The following is a 19,686-nucleotide window of genomic DNA, read 5'->3' as shown; positions in this document are numbered from 1 at the left end:
TTTTCCTCTGCTGAGATGAGAAGCAGCACATTGCTTGTGAAGGGATTTCAAGAAGAAAAGAATCAAACATAGAATATTGGATGGTTAGAAGCGATCGAGATCCTTCTGCACTCAGGATTGTGAAGCTGATAGGCACATAACTTAGAATGTGGGCTAATGTGTCCACCACCCCTTTCAACCTCTTCCTCCACGTCACTTCTCTCTGCAGTACCTCCTAAGTGGCCGCCCTTGCCCCTCCCCAGCAGACTGGAATCCCACCCCCTGCAGCACCACCTCTCCTACCTTCCCCCCCCAAACCCACTCTTCCTTCATACCCACAAGGCCCCACTACTCCAAGATGCTCCCCCGACTTCCTTGCCTGGGTAGAGGGCCCCTTGTAAGTTCTCGAGCACCTGGCAGGGCTGTGATATCCACTGCTTTACTCACTTCTTTGGCAGGTGCCTCCTCTCACTCTGCCAGTGGCACCCCCACGCCCTCAGAGCAAGGGTGGTACCTGATTGTAGCACAGGTGGACACAGTACAAGGTCCTACTGAAAATGACCAAAGCAGCAGAAATATGGGGCTAAGGCCTGGAAACCAGGATGGGCTCATTACTCAGTGCCCAGTCAGTCATATAGAGAAAGACCAAAGTGCAGGAAGGGCCACACAGCCTGCGTCAGCCCGGGTGGGGGGATGGGGGGAAACTCAAAACTCCCAAACTAGCACCCAGTGGGTGACAGCAGCTGAGATCTAAGGGAAGAAAGATCAGCACTACAGGATGTTCTTCTCACATGGTTTCCAAGCCACTTAGAATCACAGAAAATCAATTCCTGCTATTTATTGTGGGGACATTTGACTCGGGAATGACTCGGTCTACAGTACAGCTCAGAAGCCTCAGCCCACCCCCTCACACTGTCATTAGGGACACAGCAATGACAATGGCCTCATGTCATTCCCCTTAGGTGGCCACCTTGCTGGTGGACGCTGGTCCTGGCAGTGTGAATGGAGCCAGGTTCCCTGGGTTCTCCTGAGCCTTTCCCCTCCACAGGCCAGAACCCCAGTGACAGAGAGGAGCTTGGGACCCACACTGAGCCTGTGTGTGGGAGGCAGAGTCACCTCCACTCATAACTGCTTGCTGGATGCAAGAGGAAAGTGAACATGGGACTTTTCACCGTTATAAGTCCCCCCACCCCCGTCTCTCTCGTCCTAGGGCTTGAACTCAGAGCCTGGGTAATGTTTTGAGCCCCAGCACCACTTCCAGCTTTTTCTGTGTATGTGGTACCAGGGAATCTAACCCAGGGCTTTGCACATGCTAGGCAAGCGTGCTACCACTAGACCACACTCCTGGCCTGCTGTGTTGTAAGTTTTAAGCTGAATAACACAGTTGGGGAGGGACGGGAGAACACCACTGATCTTATGACATGCTCAGAGCTAAAAATACAGAAACGGCCCTCAAGTATCAGCACAAATACTGTATTGCATGAAACTGATTTTACTCCCTGACATACAAGGACATTTTAGAAAATCTCCAACTGTTGAGATAGTTTGGGGCATACAGGAGATGTGGCAAGCTCTGTAATCAGAACTATGTACACGGTCTCTGGACAGCTGCACTTGTGAGAGGGGAGCCCAGGTCTGGAAGGCAGATGGACGGGAAATGCTGTGGAAAGAAAGCAGAGAGCAAGGCAGGCTGGGACCTCCCCCTCCAGCGCCAGCAGGGGAGGCAGGGCTGGTGCATGCCCAATGGGGACTGTGAGCACTTTGTCCTTTACCAACACAGCTTGGCCTACTCAGGAGCTCATGATGGGGAAGATTTAGGGGGTGATTTTTAGGAGGTGTTGGTAAACTGAACCCAGGGCCTTGAATACACAAAGCACCCAATCCAAACGAATACAGATCTGCACTCTTGAAGGATGGAGCAAGCAGAGGAGTAAAATGAGGAGGATAGATGGGAGGCTGGAACTCTTCTCACAGGTCAACAGATAAAGAAATGTTGAAATGCATTAACTATGAATGGGCTACATTCTCCAGTGCAGGGAATGGGGCGGGGGCAGACTCAAGAACTGGGAACATAAATAAATCTCAACCAGTTGTAAGAGTCAAATATCGGGCGGGGAGTTTGGCCTAGTGGTAGAGTGCTTGCCTAGCATGCACGAAGACCCAGGTTCGATTCCTCGGTACTACATACATAGAAAAAAGCCAGAAGTGGTGCTGAGGCTCAAGTGGTAGAGCTCTAGCCTTGAGAAAGTCCAAGGACAGTGCTCAGGCCCTGAGCTCAAGCCCAGGACTGGCAAAAGAAAAGTCAAATATTAACTATAACAATATTTAAAAAGGCAAAATGAGCTGAGCACCAGTGGTTCAAGCCTGTAATCCTGGCTACTCAGGAGGCTGAAATTTGAGGATTGTGATTTAAAGAAGCCCAGGCAAGAAAGTCCATGACACTCTCATCAATTAATCCTAGAAAACGCTGGAAGTGGTATTATGGCTCAAGTGGTAGAGTGCTAGGCTTGAGCAAAAGAAGCTCAGGGACAGTGTCTAAGCCCAGAGTTTAAAACCAAGGACTGATAAAGTAGAAAGGAAAGAAAGGACATAGGGAAGGCAGGTAGGCAGACAGGCAGGCAGGCAGGCAAACATGCCAGGGGCTGGGAATAGAACTTAGTGGTAAAGCATTTGTGTAGCATATGTAAGGCCCTAGTTCACTGACAGAGAAACAGAAAGAAAGACAGAGAGGGGGAGGAGGAGGGGAAGAGGAGGGGGATGTAGGCAGTGCTGAGTGTTGGCAACTCACATCTGTAATCTTAGCTATTCAGGAGGCTGAGAGCTAAGGATCACAGTTCAAAGCCAGTTTGGATAAAAAAGTCTGTGAGACTCATATCCAATTAACTAGCAAAAAACCGAAGTAAAGCTGGGAGTTTGGCCTAGTGGTAGAGTGCTTGCCTAGCATGCACGAAGACCTGGGTTCGATTCCTCTGTACCACATAACATAGAAAAATATCCGGAAGTGGTGCTGAAGCTCAAGTGGTAGAGCTCTAGCTTTGAGAAAGCCCAAGGATAATGCTCAGGCCCTGAGCTCAAGCCCAGGACTGGCAAAAAAAAAAAACAAAAAAAAAACAAACAAAAAAAAACCACACACACACACAAAAACCAACCTGAAGTAAATCTATGGCTTTAGTGGTAGAGGTCTATTCTTGAGCACAAAAGTTCAGGGAGTGTCTAGGTCCTAAGCTCAAGCCAAAAACCAGCATCAAAAAAATATGGGTACTTACTAAATGTTAATTATGAAAGAAGACATTATCTGTTTCAAGAATCATGAACATGGCCTGGGGATATAACTCAGTGGTACAGCACACTTAACTAGGATGAGCAAAACTTGAGGTTCAATCCCCAGAAACACACACACACACACACACACACACACACACAATACATGAGACAATACACATGAGCCAAACAGGATTAGTAAATGGATATTATTCAAACACTCAAAACAATGAGGACAATACATACCAAAGCATGTGCTGCTCCAGATGTATAAGAAAAAATACTCACACACAATATACATAAACATATATACACATAAATAAATACATACACAGATATATATTGGTGGCTCTGGGTTTGAACTTAGGGTCTTGCACTTGCTATGATTAGTGATTAAACTGCCCTAATACTGGATTAAAGCTCTTGGAGAATCTAAATAGACAGGTATCCAGCAAACGATTCTGTGAACACCTCGCAGAGCCTGTACTAGCTGCTGGGCTAATAAAGATAAACGCAGTCTAATCCCGGGCTGTAAGGACCACAGGTCCTAGAGGAAGACAAACATACATAAATAGACAAAGCCAAGCCCAGCCCTGCTGCAGCCCCATCAGAAGAAGCAAGTGGAGAACCCTGGGTGGTTGGTCAGCTCTGCCCCAGGGACCAGCACACCATGTCAAGCCATTGCAGCTTATGCTGCACAGGGTCTCTGAGAAAACGTTTCCAATATAAGCAGGGTTTTAAAACTACAACCACTTGTCAAGAAAGTAGATGCTTTTGATCCTGTATGTGCAAATCACACACACACACACACACACAAATTCCAATACCTCTAAAAATGGTGGGGGTGAGGGCTGGGCTGTGGCTCAGTGGAATAGTGCTTGCCTACCTAGCATCCGGAATCCCAAGCTCCACAAAAAAGAGGGCGCTGGGAGGAAGACATAACTGGGGGCAGAAGTCAAGTGGGTGCTGCCTGAGAGAGGAGCAGGGCTGGGTTCAATCAGGGGGCCTCTCCCACTTCCTCCCACTCTTTGCCCCATCTTATTCTGTGTGAGCCAGGGGACGGGACACAGACTGGAAAGCTGAGCACTCGAGAGCCATGGCGCAGACCGCACTCTGCTAGCTGAAGCTTCCAGGCAGGAGGAGAGACGCAGGGTGCAGGCGGCCACAGCCTCTGTCTGGGCTCAGACTTCAGTGGTCATCCTTGCCTCCCTCCCACCTCTGTTCTCAGCAAGCTCAAAACCCTCCACAATGCCTCTGACAGTCTGCGCTCACGCGGTTCCACCATTCCAAATCTAATGAGCTTGTCTGGCTCTGCGGCTCTGCTGCCCCGCAGATCCTCGCTGTGCCCGCTCCTCCAGGCTGGCAGAGCCGGTTGGCTCTTCAGATTCACGTTCTAGATAGGCATCCATGGCTGATTAAGGCAAAGCGGCCCTCTGCACAGGTCTTGCCTGCTTTCTTCTCTGACCCACTAAGGCAAGACTTAACCAGCAGCCACCCCTCGCAGGGAACTCTCCCTGGTTCCCACGGGACCCGCCCCCTGCACTTGTTCTACTCCACCCAGCCACCGCTCACCTCTCCATAGACACCATCTCTTCCGACAGAGGACTGTGAGGCATGGCCCCTCTCATCCTGCTGTTTCCTCATTCACAGGGTGTCTGGCTGACCAGCATCCCTGATAGCCAGTGTCCTATTGAGATAGCTATGACCAGCGAATAGAACCAGACATTTCCTTCTACTAGGAGGCTGATGGGAAAGGACCAAGCAACGCATTTGGTGACTGGCTTCCTCACTTGGAACTAAGAAAAAGAATCTGCATATTCTTCCTTCCAGGATCTTACTTGGCCTAAGAGATACTCGATCTCTATGAATAATAGCAGGAAAGGGTTGGGGAGTCATCCTTGTACTGTTTGGGTCCTGCACATTGACACCAGCACCTCATTTTACCTTAAGAACACACAGGGTGTCAGGCGCTGATGGCTCACACCTGCAATCCTAGCTACTCAGGAGGCAGAGATCTGAGGAGTGTGGGTCAAAGCCAGCCTGAGCAGGAAAGTCTGTGAGATTCTTACTGCCAGCTGTGGAGCTGTAGCTCAGTGGTAGAGTACTAGTTGAGCAAAACAGCTAAGGGACAGCACCCAGGCCCTGAGTTCAAGCCCAGGACGACAACAATGACGAAGAAGGAGGAGAAGGAGGAAGAGGAGGAAGAGGAAGAAGAGGAGGAGGAGGAAGAGGAAGAAGAGGAGGAGGAGGAGGAGGAGGAGGAGAACATATAGGACTTTTCTCTCATATGTGGAAGCTAGATCTGAAATACAACTGGACATGACAATTTATACAGGGCCTTAGGCATTTACATAGTCTGACTAAAGGAGGTACTCTTAGAGGAAGAATTCAAGGGTGTAACACCTCTGAACATTTAAAATATTATTTATTGAAATGAATTCAATGGAAATATACTTTGGGGGGTTGTGGTTGCTGGTATTGTTGTTGTGACTCTTGAGTTTTGTATTTTTTTTGGGGGGGTACCAAGATAGGGTCATGTTATTCAGGAGACATTAGGTGGAAAAATGAACTATGCAACTTGTAGATAGGGATAAGAGGGGAAACTGGAAGAAAATGAAGGAGGAATTACTGTCCAAAAAGAATTACACTGCTGGTGGCTCTTTCCTGTAATCCTAGCTACTTAAGAGGCTGAGATCTGAGGATAACTACTGAAAGCCAGCCACAACAGGAAAGTTTATAAAAATCTGATCTCCAATTAACCACGGAAAAAGCAGAAGCAGGGGCCGGGAGTTTGGCCTAGTGGTTAAAGTGCTTGCCTAGCATGCATGAAGACCCGGGTTCGATTCCTCGGTACCACATACATAGAAAAAAGCCGGAAGTGGTGCTGAGGCTCAAGTGGTAGAGCTCTAGCCTTGAGAAAGTCCAAGGACAGTGCTCAGGCCCTGAGCTCAAGCCCAGGACTGGCAAAAAAAAAAAAAAAAAAAAGCAGAAGAAGAGCGGTGGCTAAAGTGGCAGAGTACTAGACTTGAGGGAAAAAAAAGGCTCATGGACAGTGCCTAGCCTTGAGTTCAGGCCCCAGGATGGATATCAAAAAAAAAAAAAAAAAAGGCTTGGTGCAGTGATAAGGGCTTGTCCACCCAGATGTGTGGGAAGTATACAGGAGGATCACAGTCCAGGCTGGTCCTATCATAAATGCAATGTAAGACCCTATTCAAAAAATGCAAACAAAAAGGGATGGGGTGTGGCTCATGTGGTAGAATGCATGCCTGGCAAGCACAAGGTACTAAGCTTTCAGACCCAGTCCTCTCCCACCCCAGTTCAACAACACAATAGGAAAGGCATGGAGAGGGTCTTTTTTAGCTGGAAGCATGGCAGGTGTCACAGAGAAGGTAGGCTCCTGCCTACCAAGGAAGCTGTAGAACTGAAGATCAAGTACTGGAGAAAGAAACCAGGCACCACCCCCAGGCATGCCGGCAGACACACAGGGCAGAGATGGGAGTGGTTAGATGGTGAAAAATGCTGGCAGCTGACTTGCACACACAGAGTTCAAATGAGTGTCCTTGTCATGGAGATCAGAGGCACCAGAGGTCTGAGCCCAAGGCTTTGGGGCCGTTGAGCCGCTCTGCCGCAATGGCACCTGTAAGGCTCAACAAGTCTTTGGTTAGCATGCAGGGGGCTGGGCCACTTAGAGCCTCTGCCTTGATGGACAGCACTCTGCTGGAACCCTCGTGAAACCAGCAGCCTCTGTGCTATTGAGAAGAAAGCAACTCTGTAGCCCTTTAACTTAAGTCTCTCTACCAGGTGGGATGAAGAAAGAGACCACCTTCCCTGTGGTTGTGGGTGACACGGGGGTTTGAACTCATGCTTCCCTACCATTTGTGTCACACCCTTAGTTATTTTTCAATAAGATCTTGTATTTGCCCTCAGGCCAGCCTGGACTGCCATCCTCCTACTTACTCATGCTGTGTCACTGGGATGACAGGTGCATGCTGCCACTATAGCCTGCTCTTAAGGATGAGTTGGAGGCTTGCAAACATTTTGCTCAGGCTGGTCTGGTACTGTGATCTTTCTAATCTGGGCCTCCTGAGTAGTTTGGATTACATGTGTGACCACTATGCGTGGTCCAGACCAGTGATGTTGTAGAAAGCAGGGAAGCCGGGCACGGTGGCTCTTGTCTGTAATCCTAGCTACTCAGGAGGCTGAGATTCGAGGATCATGGTTCAAAGCCTGCCAGGTCACTAAAGACCGTGAGACTCTTATCTCCAATTAACCACTATAAAACAGGAAGTACAACTGAGGCTCAAGGGGTAGAGGGGTAGCCTTGAACTGAAGAGCTCAGGGACAGTACCCAGGCCCAAAGTTCAAGCCCCAGGACCTCCAAAAAAAAAGCAGAGAGGCTAGCATATGAAAGACCTGACTGTTAGGGCCTTTCAGAAGGAAGAACTATAGCATTTATGGGTCTACTTTATAATCTGGCAATAACTACTCTCAAATTAAGAAGAAAAGAAGAAAAGAGGGAGGAAAAGAGGCTCCATCCACACACATGCGCACAGTGCCACAGGTAGGAGAGAGATAGTCAGAGTGCTGGCAGCAAGTGTCCTGGAGAGAGCAGCTATGCCAGCGTGCCCGACAGTTGGCCAAACCACAGGGTGGCTGGGGCTGGAAGGGATTTGGTCTCTGCATAGTCGTCATCTTGCTCTCTGACCTAGAGAGCTGGCATTTTCTCAAGCTTATTTAAAGAGCAAAGCAAACACGCCTTCACACTCCTCCTGTCCAACTAGACCACCTCCACAGTCCCTAAGCCCTGAAAAACGAGCCACTGGTTCAGAGCAGCTGGTGCCAGGCACAGAATGGCCTATCTCACTCCAGCAGAGCTTTACAAGCAGGCAGCAAGTCCACGCAGGAATGGATCAGAAAGCTTTGCAGCCGGGGAGCTCAAGCAGAGGTGGCCCCCAAGGGGACAGCTATAGCCTGGCCAGGTACACCTGATAAATGTGGGGGAGCATAAGCTTTGAAGAGCTGTTTGGATCAGCTTGAAGATTTTCTAAAGAGGAAACCTTCCCACATAGGAACTATGACATAGTGCTAAATATTTTTTAAAGGGAGTGTTTTCTTTTTCTTTTGAGACAAGGTCTCATTGTATATCAGCTAGCTTCAAACTTCAGATCCTCTTGCCTCTGCCTCTTGAGCGCTGAGGTTACAGATATCTACCCCCACGCCTGGCTTTTAACCATTCTTTACAATTTCTCTATCAAGGATTCTAGATATTCATACTCACATACAGTAAAACCAAAAGAGGATTCTCAGGAGAGAAACGAAGTGACTTAAGTGTGTCTTCATATTTATACAAAATAATATACATATTGGAGTGAACCTAAAGAGATGGAAACAAAAGGCCTCTCTCTTTTCCTTTCCTTTTTAGTTTTTATTTTTTGATGGTTCTGTCTTTTATCTTATGTATTGTATACTCCCGTCCATTTTCAGAAGGGTTGGGGGAGGGTTCATTACCTAACTTGTAACTGTAATCCCTCTGTACATCACCTCTAAAATAACAATAAAGTAAATTAATAATAAAATACTTTCTGTCAGTATAGGAGTTTGAACTCAGAGATTCATGCTTGCTAGGCAGTCACTCTATCACTTGCCTCTAGTCCTTTCTGCTCTAGCTTTAATTTTTCTGCGTGTGAGCTGAATTCAAGTTACTGGAGCTTGAACTTGTTCTTGAACTTGGGTTTCTTTCTCACGCGTGGCTCTCTAGTACTTGAACCACAACTCATGATCAACACAAAATGTGATGGGAACCATGGAGAAATGCCAAGTATTCCACAGTGTGAAAGATGACGCATCCACAGAGAGGCTGCGGCAGAGTAAGACCCAGTAGAGATCAGGTGGGAGAGAATTCTAGAGGAATGGGAAGTACGAGGAGGCCCCTGAGAGCAGGCGACAGTGAGTGCAAAGGCATGTTCACTGGATCTTGAGTCCCATGAGCTAAGGCCCAAGAGCAGGTTGATCAAGACCAGGGGAGGGCTGAGAAGCACCTACCTGCTTTGTATCCTAAGAGAGGTGCTGAGGTTTGAGGCTGTAGCTTGTATATGTGCTCGAAAACATGAGAGTTATGTGTGAGAGAATACATTCTTCATAGCATTAAAGAAACCAAAGCCCCAGAATCCAGTTAATTACAGTTGAGGATACAGAAAAAACAAAAAACAAAAAACAACTAGACATAATCCTATCAAGAACTGGCTGAATGGAATCTTTGAGAAGTCAAGGAGAATTGGGAGAAAATGCCAGGAGCTCACAAAAAGAGCAAGCAAAACAAATGTCACACAGAAAGAGGACTGTATATAGGTGCTTAACCTTTCTTTTCAAAAGACCCCTTTCTTCTTTTCTTACCTTTTTTCTTCAAGAGACCAATTAAGAAACATATAAGGAAATAAAAGTCATTTCTGAAATAGAACCTTGTTTAAAAATGCTGTGCCTAGGCCCCTCTACCCACAGCAAAGCAGAATGTGGTATTTAATCCACTGCTCAAGTGATATACTTTTTTAGGCACCGTAAGGTTTGATGGGAGTTGAAGCTGCCGAAGGTCTGCCCCACCTCTCCTCATCTGTGTGGACAAATGAACCTCTCTGAATCTTCATTATTTCCCCTGTGCAAGGAGGGAGGGGACAGAAATCACCTCTGTCTAGGTAGCTGTGAAACTGCAGTGAGTTTATGCATAGACAGCACTCAGGATTGTCAGAGACTGGCCATGCACACCACGTGACTGAAGAGCCGGGGCCAGGAATGCTGTTTAGAGTACAGGACCCACAGGGTTTGCTGGAGACTGGAGATGGCCATGGGTGACTTTTTGGGCACTGGAATTTGCAGTCTACAGAAGGTAAAGTCATCAGGCCACTCAACTTGGTCTGGGATAAAGGGGTGACAGAGGTCAGTTTGGGGTGTAGTGAGTTTCAGCTACTCATGGGTGACCCTAAGAGACACACCCTGTGAGTGTCCAGGGAAGAAGCCACACACAGACATCTGAGGACAGATAGCCAGCAGTGTCTCTGTATGTGGGACTTGCTGATTTGAACATGGAGAGTAAGAACAGGGCAGACAAAAGACCTCAATAAGGAGGCCAAAGTCAAGAGATGTGGGAGGGCAGGAGGAAAGCCATGGGAGGGTAACATGGGGGTGGAGAAAGTGTTCTTGGTTCCCACTGCTGCAGAGTGGCTGAGAAAGCTGAAGAGGGAGTCATGCCCAATCGGATTCAGTAGCGAGCTGGTGACCCTCAGAGGAGAGCGGGAACAGATGGTGTCAAAAGGAGAAAGTCAAAGGGGAGTTGTGAAACGGATGTAAGACTCACAAGAGAATTTAAAAGAATGGCTGAAATATATTCCTAAAGTAATTAAAAAGTCTGCACATCTATTAAACAAACGCAGTTTGAGATGATGTTTTGAAAGACTGCAACACAGCGATAACGGCAATAGACCAATTAAAAAGCCGAGGGTGAAAAACACAGAATCCTTTCCTTACACAGGAAGGAACCCAAAATAACTGCTTTAATTAAATGGGTAAAATAATTCAATATTACTCATAGCTCAACAGTAGCAGAGGAGGCCGGCCTGTGGGCCTCCTCTGTATGCCAATCATGGTAGGTGACATTAGATTTTTTTTTTTCATACTTTTCACTAAAATTTACTTCATGGCTAACAAGTCCTCCAATGTCAGATATCTACCCCTTCCTTTGTTCTTTTATCTTTCTGTAGTTGGGGGTTTGAACTCAGGGCTTTGCACTCCTGATGCAAGCACTCTACTGCTTGAACCCTTTTTGGTTTGATTATTTATGTATTTATTTGTTGTTGGTTGTGTTTATTTATTTATTTATTGTTGAACTGGGTCTGAGTGCTGTCTTTGAGCTCTTCAACTCAAGGCTAGCACTCTACCACTGAGCCACAGCATCACTTCTGGTTTTCTGATTAATTGGAGACAAGAGTCTCATGGATTTTTGTGCCCGGGCTGGCTTTGAATTGTGACCCTCAGAGCTCAGCTTCCCGAGTAGCTGGGCTTACAGGCGAGAACCACTAGCGCCTGGCTTCATTTGATTATTTTTGCGAAAGGACCTCAGTTTTTGCCAAGGCTGACTTGGACCTGGGTCCTCCTATTTACTCTTCCCACTGTAGTTGGGGTCTTTGCACATTTTTGTCTTAAACTGATCTAAAAACTGCAGCGCCCCTGAACTCTGCCTCCTGAGTAATTAGGATTATCGACATGAGCTGCTGAGGTTCCCTTCTCTAACAAAGAAGGCAAAAAAGCTGGCCCAACTGTGGAGAGGACGCGTAACCAGAGACAGGAAGAAGCCGGAAAGAGAGGTCTCACTTAAGGGGCCTCTGGGAGACGCCTAAATGTCCCTGGATCCACAGCCCCAGGCAACCCTGTCCCAAGCTGCCAGCTGTCGGCCACTTAATAAGTTGAAAGGATTACACTTCTGAGGGTCTATATAAAGAGTGCTTAATGTTCAGAGCCTGCATGGTGAGAGGCTGGCAGAAAGATAAAGTTTCTTTTCATCTTCAACAGCGCCAGAAGTAGAAGAGTGGGTTTCACACTGTGTGCTCATGGCATACAGTCAAGTTGTAGAAACCCAGAAGATAACACAGGGCTCCTCTAAAAGTAACTTTCAGAAAACAGAAAACATTTTGTTTGTTTTGTGGCAGAACTAGGTTGAACTCAGGGCCTTTTGTCTTGCTGGGCAGGCACAGGACCACTGAGCCATGCCTGCCTCTAGCTCCTTTGGAAAATGCTCCTACTCACATTACTTAATATTTATTACTTAATATATGTTTCTTTTTCTCAGCCTTAATTTTTCTGCACCAGTAACAATGCTTGAACTCAGGACCTCTTGTTTTCCCTTGGCTTCCTTGCTCACAGCTGACACTCTACTGCTTGAGCCATGCCTCCAGTGAAGCATTTTGCTGGTTAATTGCAGATGGACTCTCTTGGACTTTTCTGCCTAACCTGGCTTCGAACTATGATCCTCAAATCCCTGCCTCCTGATGATCTAGAATTGCAGGTGTGTTATAATACCTAGTTTTATCCTTTTTTAAAAATATTGTCATATACTAAGTTTCATGGCAAGAAATTTCAACATGATCTTTCCATACAAGTACATAATGTTATGATGAAATTCATGTCAGTCCTGGGCCTTGAACTCAAGGCCTAGGCATTGTCCTTGGGCTTTCTCAAGGTTAGCGCTCTACCACTTGAGCCACAGCACCACTTCTGGCTTTTTCTGTTTATGTGATACTGAGGAATTGAACCCAGGGCTTTGTTCATGCTAGATAAACACTCTATCACCAGGTCACACTCCCAGCCCCCTGTACTTTACTTTTGCTGAGCCTGGACCACTGATGTCAAAGTCAGGGCACGTGCTCGGTGAATGTGGTATAGGGCACTAAGATGCACGGGGCCCAGGCTTTAATCAAACAGGAACCAAGGAAGAATCTATGTTTAGAGACAGGTGAGAATTTTGTCTCCTGTGTACACAAGAGAACAAAATTCAGGGAGGAAACCACTCTACCCCATTTCCTGTGCAGAAGAATTAAGGAATAAATAATGCAGTTCGTATACCTAGTGATGAGAAATAAACGTTTCACACTGTCACAGTTTCAGCATGGCTTTACAGCAGAGTGGGACATCATATACCATCAGATAAAGAAAGACCCCTTGGGGTGAAAGAACAAAGACCCCAGGATACCTCAGGGTGCAGGCACAAGGTGTGGAAGTCAGAGACCATAGCTGGGCTGAGGAAGCTGCAGAAGCTTGGAGTGGCTAGAGGTGCAGACAGCCTGGGCCAGGGGAGGAAGGACCCACGTGACCCTAGAGATGAGCAGGAGCAGGCCTGACCCACGGGGGCAGGGAATGGGCGCTGGTAGCTCTAGTTTCAAGACCAGAGAGCCTGGAGGTGGTTCTTCCTTCGGATGATTCGAGGAGAACAGGACCACGTGTGGTCAGCTTGCGTTGTCTGTGCTCAGCTGGTACATTTTGGTACAGTTTTGTGTTCCAGCTGCCTCGTCATTAAGACTGAGCTCAGTGTTCAAGATGATTACCAAATGGCTGGTCTTGTGATACCAATCTTTTTTACTGGTCCTAGGAAAATGATTTGTAAAGTCACACTGCAGGGAAAAGTAGAGTATGTCTGGGGCCAGGGGAAGCAAAGTAAAAACCATTCTATAAACCAGGTAACTGTCAAAGGGGAACAGAAGGATTGATTGCAGAAGCATTTTTTAAAATGCTCTGCCTTTTGACTTTAAAAGGCTTTAAGTCAGATTACTGAATATATCTTACTTTGAGGATAACAGAAGATACAGAGCACTTTCAGAACAAGGGAACAAGGGTGTGGGTAAATAAACTATAAATAAGAATCAGATGAGAACTCATTCTATGAAGACTGTTAGAGACAGCCATAAATAAGACTTCTGAGCTTCCGAGAAGACATTGCAAGGAGGAAAGTACCCTTTCATCCACAGGATTCCCCCTGCTTGGCAGGCTAACAGCGAACTAGCTTCTCAGGAGACAAGTGACGTTTTTCGGTTCTGGGAAGTGTTTCTCCTAGGCCCTGAATGGAGACACTGCGTGGCAGGCAGTGAGGAATGTGTCCAGCAACATTCTGGACAGATCCACATAGGGATGCAAGCAACGTCCATCTGGCTGTTTTCTACACTGCCCATCAAAGTAACTTAGAGGCATAAGGCCAAGTCCCAGATCAAGAAATGCATATCTGACAGAGGCCAGGAAAGGTAAAGGGCCAAGAGTGTTTGTAGGTGATCCAGGAGCTAAATTGAGACCATTCAAGGCATGAATGTGTCTCTGGATAATTATTTATGTGCATGTTTCTTAAAACCTCTGAGACTTGGCCAGAAAACAGTTCGAAATGATACATTTGAGTAAAAACAAAAGCAGAGCTACTCCACGGTGTTGATTAGGGCAGCAGTGTTGGCTCTTACAATCAAACTAATTTCCTGAGAGACCCCTGCCAGCAGCAAGACAGGCTCAAAGCTGAGAACGTGGGCGCAGGACTGGTGGAGGCAGACCAGGCCCTAAATACCACCTCTGCAACTTGCTATCTGTGAGAACTCTGGAGCTCCTGGGTAAATGGGAATTCATTCCCTATCCACAAATGCCTTCTGGGTACCTACAAGGTGACACACAGTCAGGTAATATCTCCTCATCTGCTTGTTTGTGAGAACTAAGTACTGCACCTCACACATTCAACACTAAAACAGATCAAAATAATAACTATAATTGAAGACTTTGGGTTCTACTCTAATGCATAATTAATTTCATGACTATAGTCTTCCATTCCTACTCACAGAAAACATTGCAATCATCATCATATTTAGCCTGATAAAATTTCAAAGTGAGCAAGGCACATCATTCACAAAGGCAGGAAAAAACTATCAAAGAAGACCCAGTTTGGTTTCCACTGTGTTGAGCTACTGCTGAAAACAGCTGGACAAACTGTGTTCAGTAGTTCTAAGTGCAATGACCTGCTCTGTAAGACGCAGCCAGCTGGGCCGGGAGTTTGGCCTAGTGGTTAAAGTGCTTGCCTAGCATGCATGAAGACCTGGGTTCGATTCCTCGGTACCACATACATAGAAAAAAAAAGCCGGAAGTGGTGCTGAGGCTCAAGTGGTAGAGCTCTAGCCTTGAGAAAGTCCAAGGACAGTGCTCAGGCCCTCAGCTCAAGCCCAGGACTGGCAAAAAAAAAAAAAAAAGACGCAGCCAGCTATGCTGGAGAATATGTGACCAGATCAGGAGTTTATTTGTAGAATGTTGAATCCTTGATGTTTTCATGTTCCTGAGGGAAATGCACGTTAATATTTCAATTTGGTAATGCCATTCAGAATATGATTTCACCCATAAAATGCACATGAAAACAAAAAGCCTCTTCAACAAACAGAAAAAACTGCTGTGAACTAGCAGGGCTGTTGGCCCAGCAGCTAAGGCATGCATTCGCAAAGGATTGTCTTTCTGCACACCAGTCCCCTGAGTATATTTCACATTTGAGCCCAACAAATATACAAATGATCACATAGCAAACCGTGAGGGTCCTCACACAGTCAAAAGCTCAGGTGTTAGAATCTGTGCATGCCAAGCCAGTGCACAGCAACTGATGGCCCTTCAATAGCACAAAGTCAGGTAGGTGCCTTTTGAGGCCTCTGAGTTTCTGATCACCCCCACCCCATCTTCCTTTATCTACTTCTTATACAGCCCTCAGTGATACATGCAGCTCACCCAAACACAAGTCTGTATGGTCAAGACACAAGTGTATAAAGGAACAGATAATATTCTAGCCTGTTTTATCCTGATCTGAAATCACTGCTCCTTCCCCAGAAGCATAAAAGCAAGGGGGGGGGAGTGTGGGGGGGGAGGTGGAAGGCAGAGGTTACATGAGACTCTGCAGCCTGGATGGGCAGGGGGAGGGAGAGGTCTACATTGTGCCCATTCTATTTATTATGTATGCCACATCGGTTTCCTATCAGCCAAGTCAAAGGCCAAGAAAGGATCAATAAAAGCTACAAACAATCTCATGCTTTTCCTGACAGATTTCGATATGAAGCAATGAAGAACGGCTGATGGTTTGATAGCTGCGCCTTGCTTGGAAAGCTGCCATAGAGGCTGGACTTACAATTTATCAGGAAGAAAAATGGCATGTGTTTTAGGTGGAACATACTGCAAGCTAATGAGTCTAACTATGCTGGGGTGGGGATGCAAAGAGGCTTGTTTTCCCTTCCTTGATTTATTTTTCATGGGGTAAACTGCTCTCTAATTTCAATCAAACCAGATCACACATTCGTTCAATCAATATTTACTAAGTAACTAAAGCGAAGAACTGTGCTCGGTACCAGGAACTCAATGGCCGACAAAGAGCCATGATTCCTATTCTAGGGAGCTTATTATCTATATCTTTACTTAAAGGATTAATAAAAGTACCTGGGGTCAGAGTCCATTGGTACAGAAAGAACTTTTCATGAAGTGCTTTCAAATAGTCGGCTACAATGAAGGCCCAGAGTTCACACACCACGACTGAGTTGAGTGCCTGCCTAGCATGCATGAAGACCCGGGTTCAATTCCTCGGTACCACATATAAGATAAAAAGCCAGAAGTGGTGCTGAGGCTCAAGTGGTAGAGCTCTAGCCTTAAGAAAGTCCAAGGACAGTGCTCAGACCCTGAGCTCAAACCCAGGACTGGCAAGAAAAAAAAATCCATTCATTTAAATTTTATTTTATAAACTGTACACTCTCAATACACACACACACACACACACACACACACACACACACACACACACACACACACACACAGCCCTCTCAAGAAAAATCTTGAAGATGGAAGAGGAAATGGACTGAAGAACTTGTCGTCAGTGAGCTACCTGGTTTGTTCAGGGAATTGATCCTGAATCTTTAAGACAGTGCGCTTCAAGAGAGGTTTTGGGAACAGAGGCAGCAGCAGTCTAGAAACTCGTTAGAAATTCATATTGCAGGCTAATTACTGAATCTGAAATTCTGGATTGGGAGAGGGGGCAGGCATAGTAACCTCTGTGTGTGTGTGTGTGTGTGTGTGTGTGTGTGTGTGTGTGTGTGTGTGTGTGCGCACACACACATGTGCGCCTGGAATTTAGGGCCTGGGTGCTGTCCCTTAGCTCTATCATTTTAGCCACAGCTCCACTTCCGGATTTTGGATGGTCAGAGCCTGGGCTGGCCTTGAACTGCAATCCTCAGATCTCAGACTTCTGAGTAGCTAGGATTACAGGCAGGAGCCGCTAGTGCCCAGCAGCAATCCGTGCTTTGAGAAGCCCTCCAGGTAACTGCGATGATGGTGTGAGTTTGTGACCCACGGATTCACAGTTCTCTAACTTGGTGAAAAAGTATTCCCATATTCTGTGAGCCCACAAGTCTCTAGAGTTCACTGTTGTACGCATGTCCCTAAGAGTTAAACTTACTGATGACAAGAGTTCCATATTACTTTGGCCCAAACTCAACGTCTTCACGTGACAGTGGAAGTTCTCCTTTTGCTACTGATTTTCATCTCATTACTCCAGCTGGTGAACAGGGATGTGTACATGCGAGGTACTCAAAGTCCATCATAACCAACCCTTCAGGGAAGGTAATATTAATATCTCTGCTATGGGTGAGAAAACTCAGACCAAAAGAAGTCAAGATTATCACACTAGTGAATAATGAGACAAGGATGATGTTAGAGCATAAGAACTGCATCTTAGTAACTTATCTGGCCCAGAAGCAAGTCATGGAGCTGGGATGTGAACCCAGGCCTGTCTGATTTCAAAGCCTACTTGCTTTATAACTACTAAGCTCTGCTGCCTTACTCTCTGAGAGGCAGGACCATTTGCTCACTGGTGTTGGAACACATCATTGCCAAGAACCATGCTGTTTGCCCATATCTACGGTCTATTCTCTACCACCCGCCCACAACCTACAGCGTTCACAAGGCCTTCCAAGCCACTTCCTGAGATCACTGGCTAGAAGAGGCCCACTCCCTCCCTTCATACTCTCCCCCCCCCACACTGAGTTCCTTCAGTAGGGCCAGTGTCACCAGAGACTGGCACAGAAGAGACATTGATTTAGTCAATCCATGTGTCTTTTATGTGGCTCAACCTCATTCTTTAGATATTGTATCTTATTTGCTCATCTGTTCCTTAGGACCAAGAATGAAGTCTGACATATATTTTCAAGAAAACTCAAAAAAAGAAAAGAATACTCAGCCTTGGGAGAGGTTCACACTCAAGTCCACAATACTCATTTGAATTCAAGTTGAATGTTATTGATACACAATTCTGGTATAAATTTTTCTACTATCAAAACCCTGTAACAATGCAGCTTTGATTAATGGGGGAGAGTTGGGCCCCATGCTAATGGACACAAGCAACTCATTAACAAATAGAAACATTAATGTCTTTAACAGTGGTAAATAATAATAAGTAGAATTTATGAGCACATTTTCCTGAAATTCATTCAAATTTCCATGCAAGTAAAAAAACATTCATACTTCTACCTTTTAAATATTGAGATTATTATATGTTTTAATTATACCTCTGTAAATGAAAACATGTAAAAAATCATATCACAAATTCCAATGTCTCTTCTTAGGAAAATATATTTTCATCCCCAAAATCTGTTATCTATTACAGTTAGTTATTTAGTCCAACCAATATGACTTTAACAGAAAAAGAAGATATCAGAAATACTCTAACTCCCTGTCACATATCCAAAAAGCAATGGTGTAGATGATCAGAATAAAGTATTTTCAATATTTAAATACTAAAAACTAGATCTACAAACTTTTAGGCATAAGATAATATAAAAATGAAAAAAACTACCTTTCCTAATTCTAAATTAGCTTGTTTAATTTTATACTGTGAATAGAGGAAGAGAGAGAAAAAAAAACAAGCCATATTTTTTTAAACAAGCTGGAAGATACAAAATTAAAAGTATGTAACAATATAAACAAATAAGGATGATCAAATGATCATAGCCTTTCAGCAGATATGTATTCCAACTGAATCCTCACACTGTATTCACATGCTCTAACAGTACATATAACAGAAGATATGATGAGCTTTGGAAATTGTCTCTAAAGCCAAATCAATGTACCTCCACTGAACAGACAGCAGAAACTTACCAGCTCCACAGATCCATAATGTTTCCTACTGAAATCCCCACGTCTACAGCCTAGGTCTTCCGAGACAGAGCTGGAACAAAAATGCTTCATCAGTATTATACATAGCGATCTGGCCACACACCTTCTACAAAAACCGACTACCATGTGCATACAGAGCTGCTATGGACCAGGCTTCCTGTGTCCTGGCTGCTCACTGCAGGGGAGCCGCCTTGCAACAGACACAGTCCCCAGCAGCCATTGCAGAACCCGGCTTTCATGGAGCCCTCAGTCAAAAGAAAAATGCCAGAGTCATCCCTGCAAGTATAGGCAATGATTAAATTAAATATTTAGTCATTTGCAATCGATTAAAATTTCCAAGGCTACTGGTGGTTTATAATTTCATTTCTGTATTACCGAAGGGAATGGAAGCCTGCAGTAACTTGAGGCAAGGGACAAAGCTGCAGAACCAGATCTTGCAATTATCTTTTGCTGAAGAGTTTCTTTGTCCCACATATGCGACATAAAAATAACCAGCATCATTTAATGATATATTTTAAGGAGAAGACAGAACTCTAAAATCCCCATAGGCCTTGCTTCCTGCCCCCACCGTTCAGATTTTTTTTGTGCCAATATTTTAAAAGACTAGGATTAACAGAATAGAATAAAAAAACAACTATGATCCAAGCATATTTGTTTTTTTAGATAGCAGTAGCTAATACTTTCTACCCTCTGCTCCCTCCCCACCCAAACAGGCTTAATTCAGATAAGAAAACTCAGATGCGTTAA

The 19,686-nt window shown here is 45.4% G+C and overlaps 1 protein-coding gene across 1 annotated transcript in view; it reads right to left on the bottom strand.

The window, feature by feature from the left end:
• Garnl3 (GTPase activating Rap/RanGAP domain like 3) overlaps positions 1–19,686 on the bottom strand; it is a 127,658-nt gene that overhangs the window by 75,958 nt on the left and 32,014 nt on the right. Inside the window, exon 3 of the mRNA XM_090330662.1 lies at positions 18,922–18,991. Coding sequence (XP_090186788.1) covers positions 18,922–18,991 — 70 coding nt within the window. The remainder of the gene's footprint in view (positions 1–18,921; positions 18,992–19,686) is intronic.

This window comes from Megascapheus bottae, chromosome 3, assembly GCF_031878675.1.
Source record: "Megascapheus bottae isolate mThoBot1 chromosome 3, mThoBot2.hap1, whole genome shotgun sequence".
Taxonomy (NCBI): Eukaryota; Metazoa; Chordata; class Mammalia; order Rodentia; family Geomyidae; genus Megascapheus; species Megascapheus bottae.
Note: the sequence above shows the minus strand (reverse complement) of the source record. Positions and strands in the feature narration are given on the sequence as shown.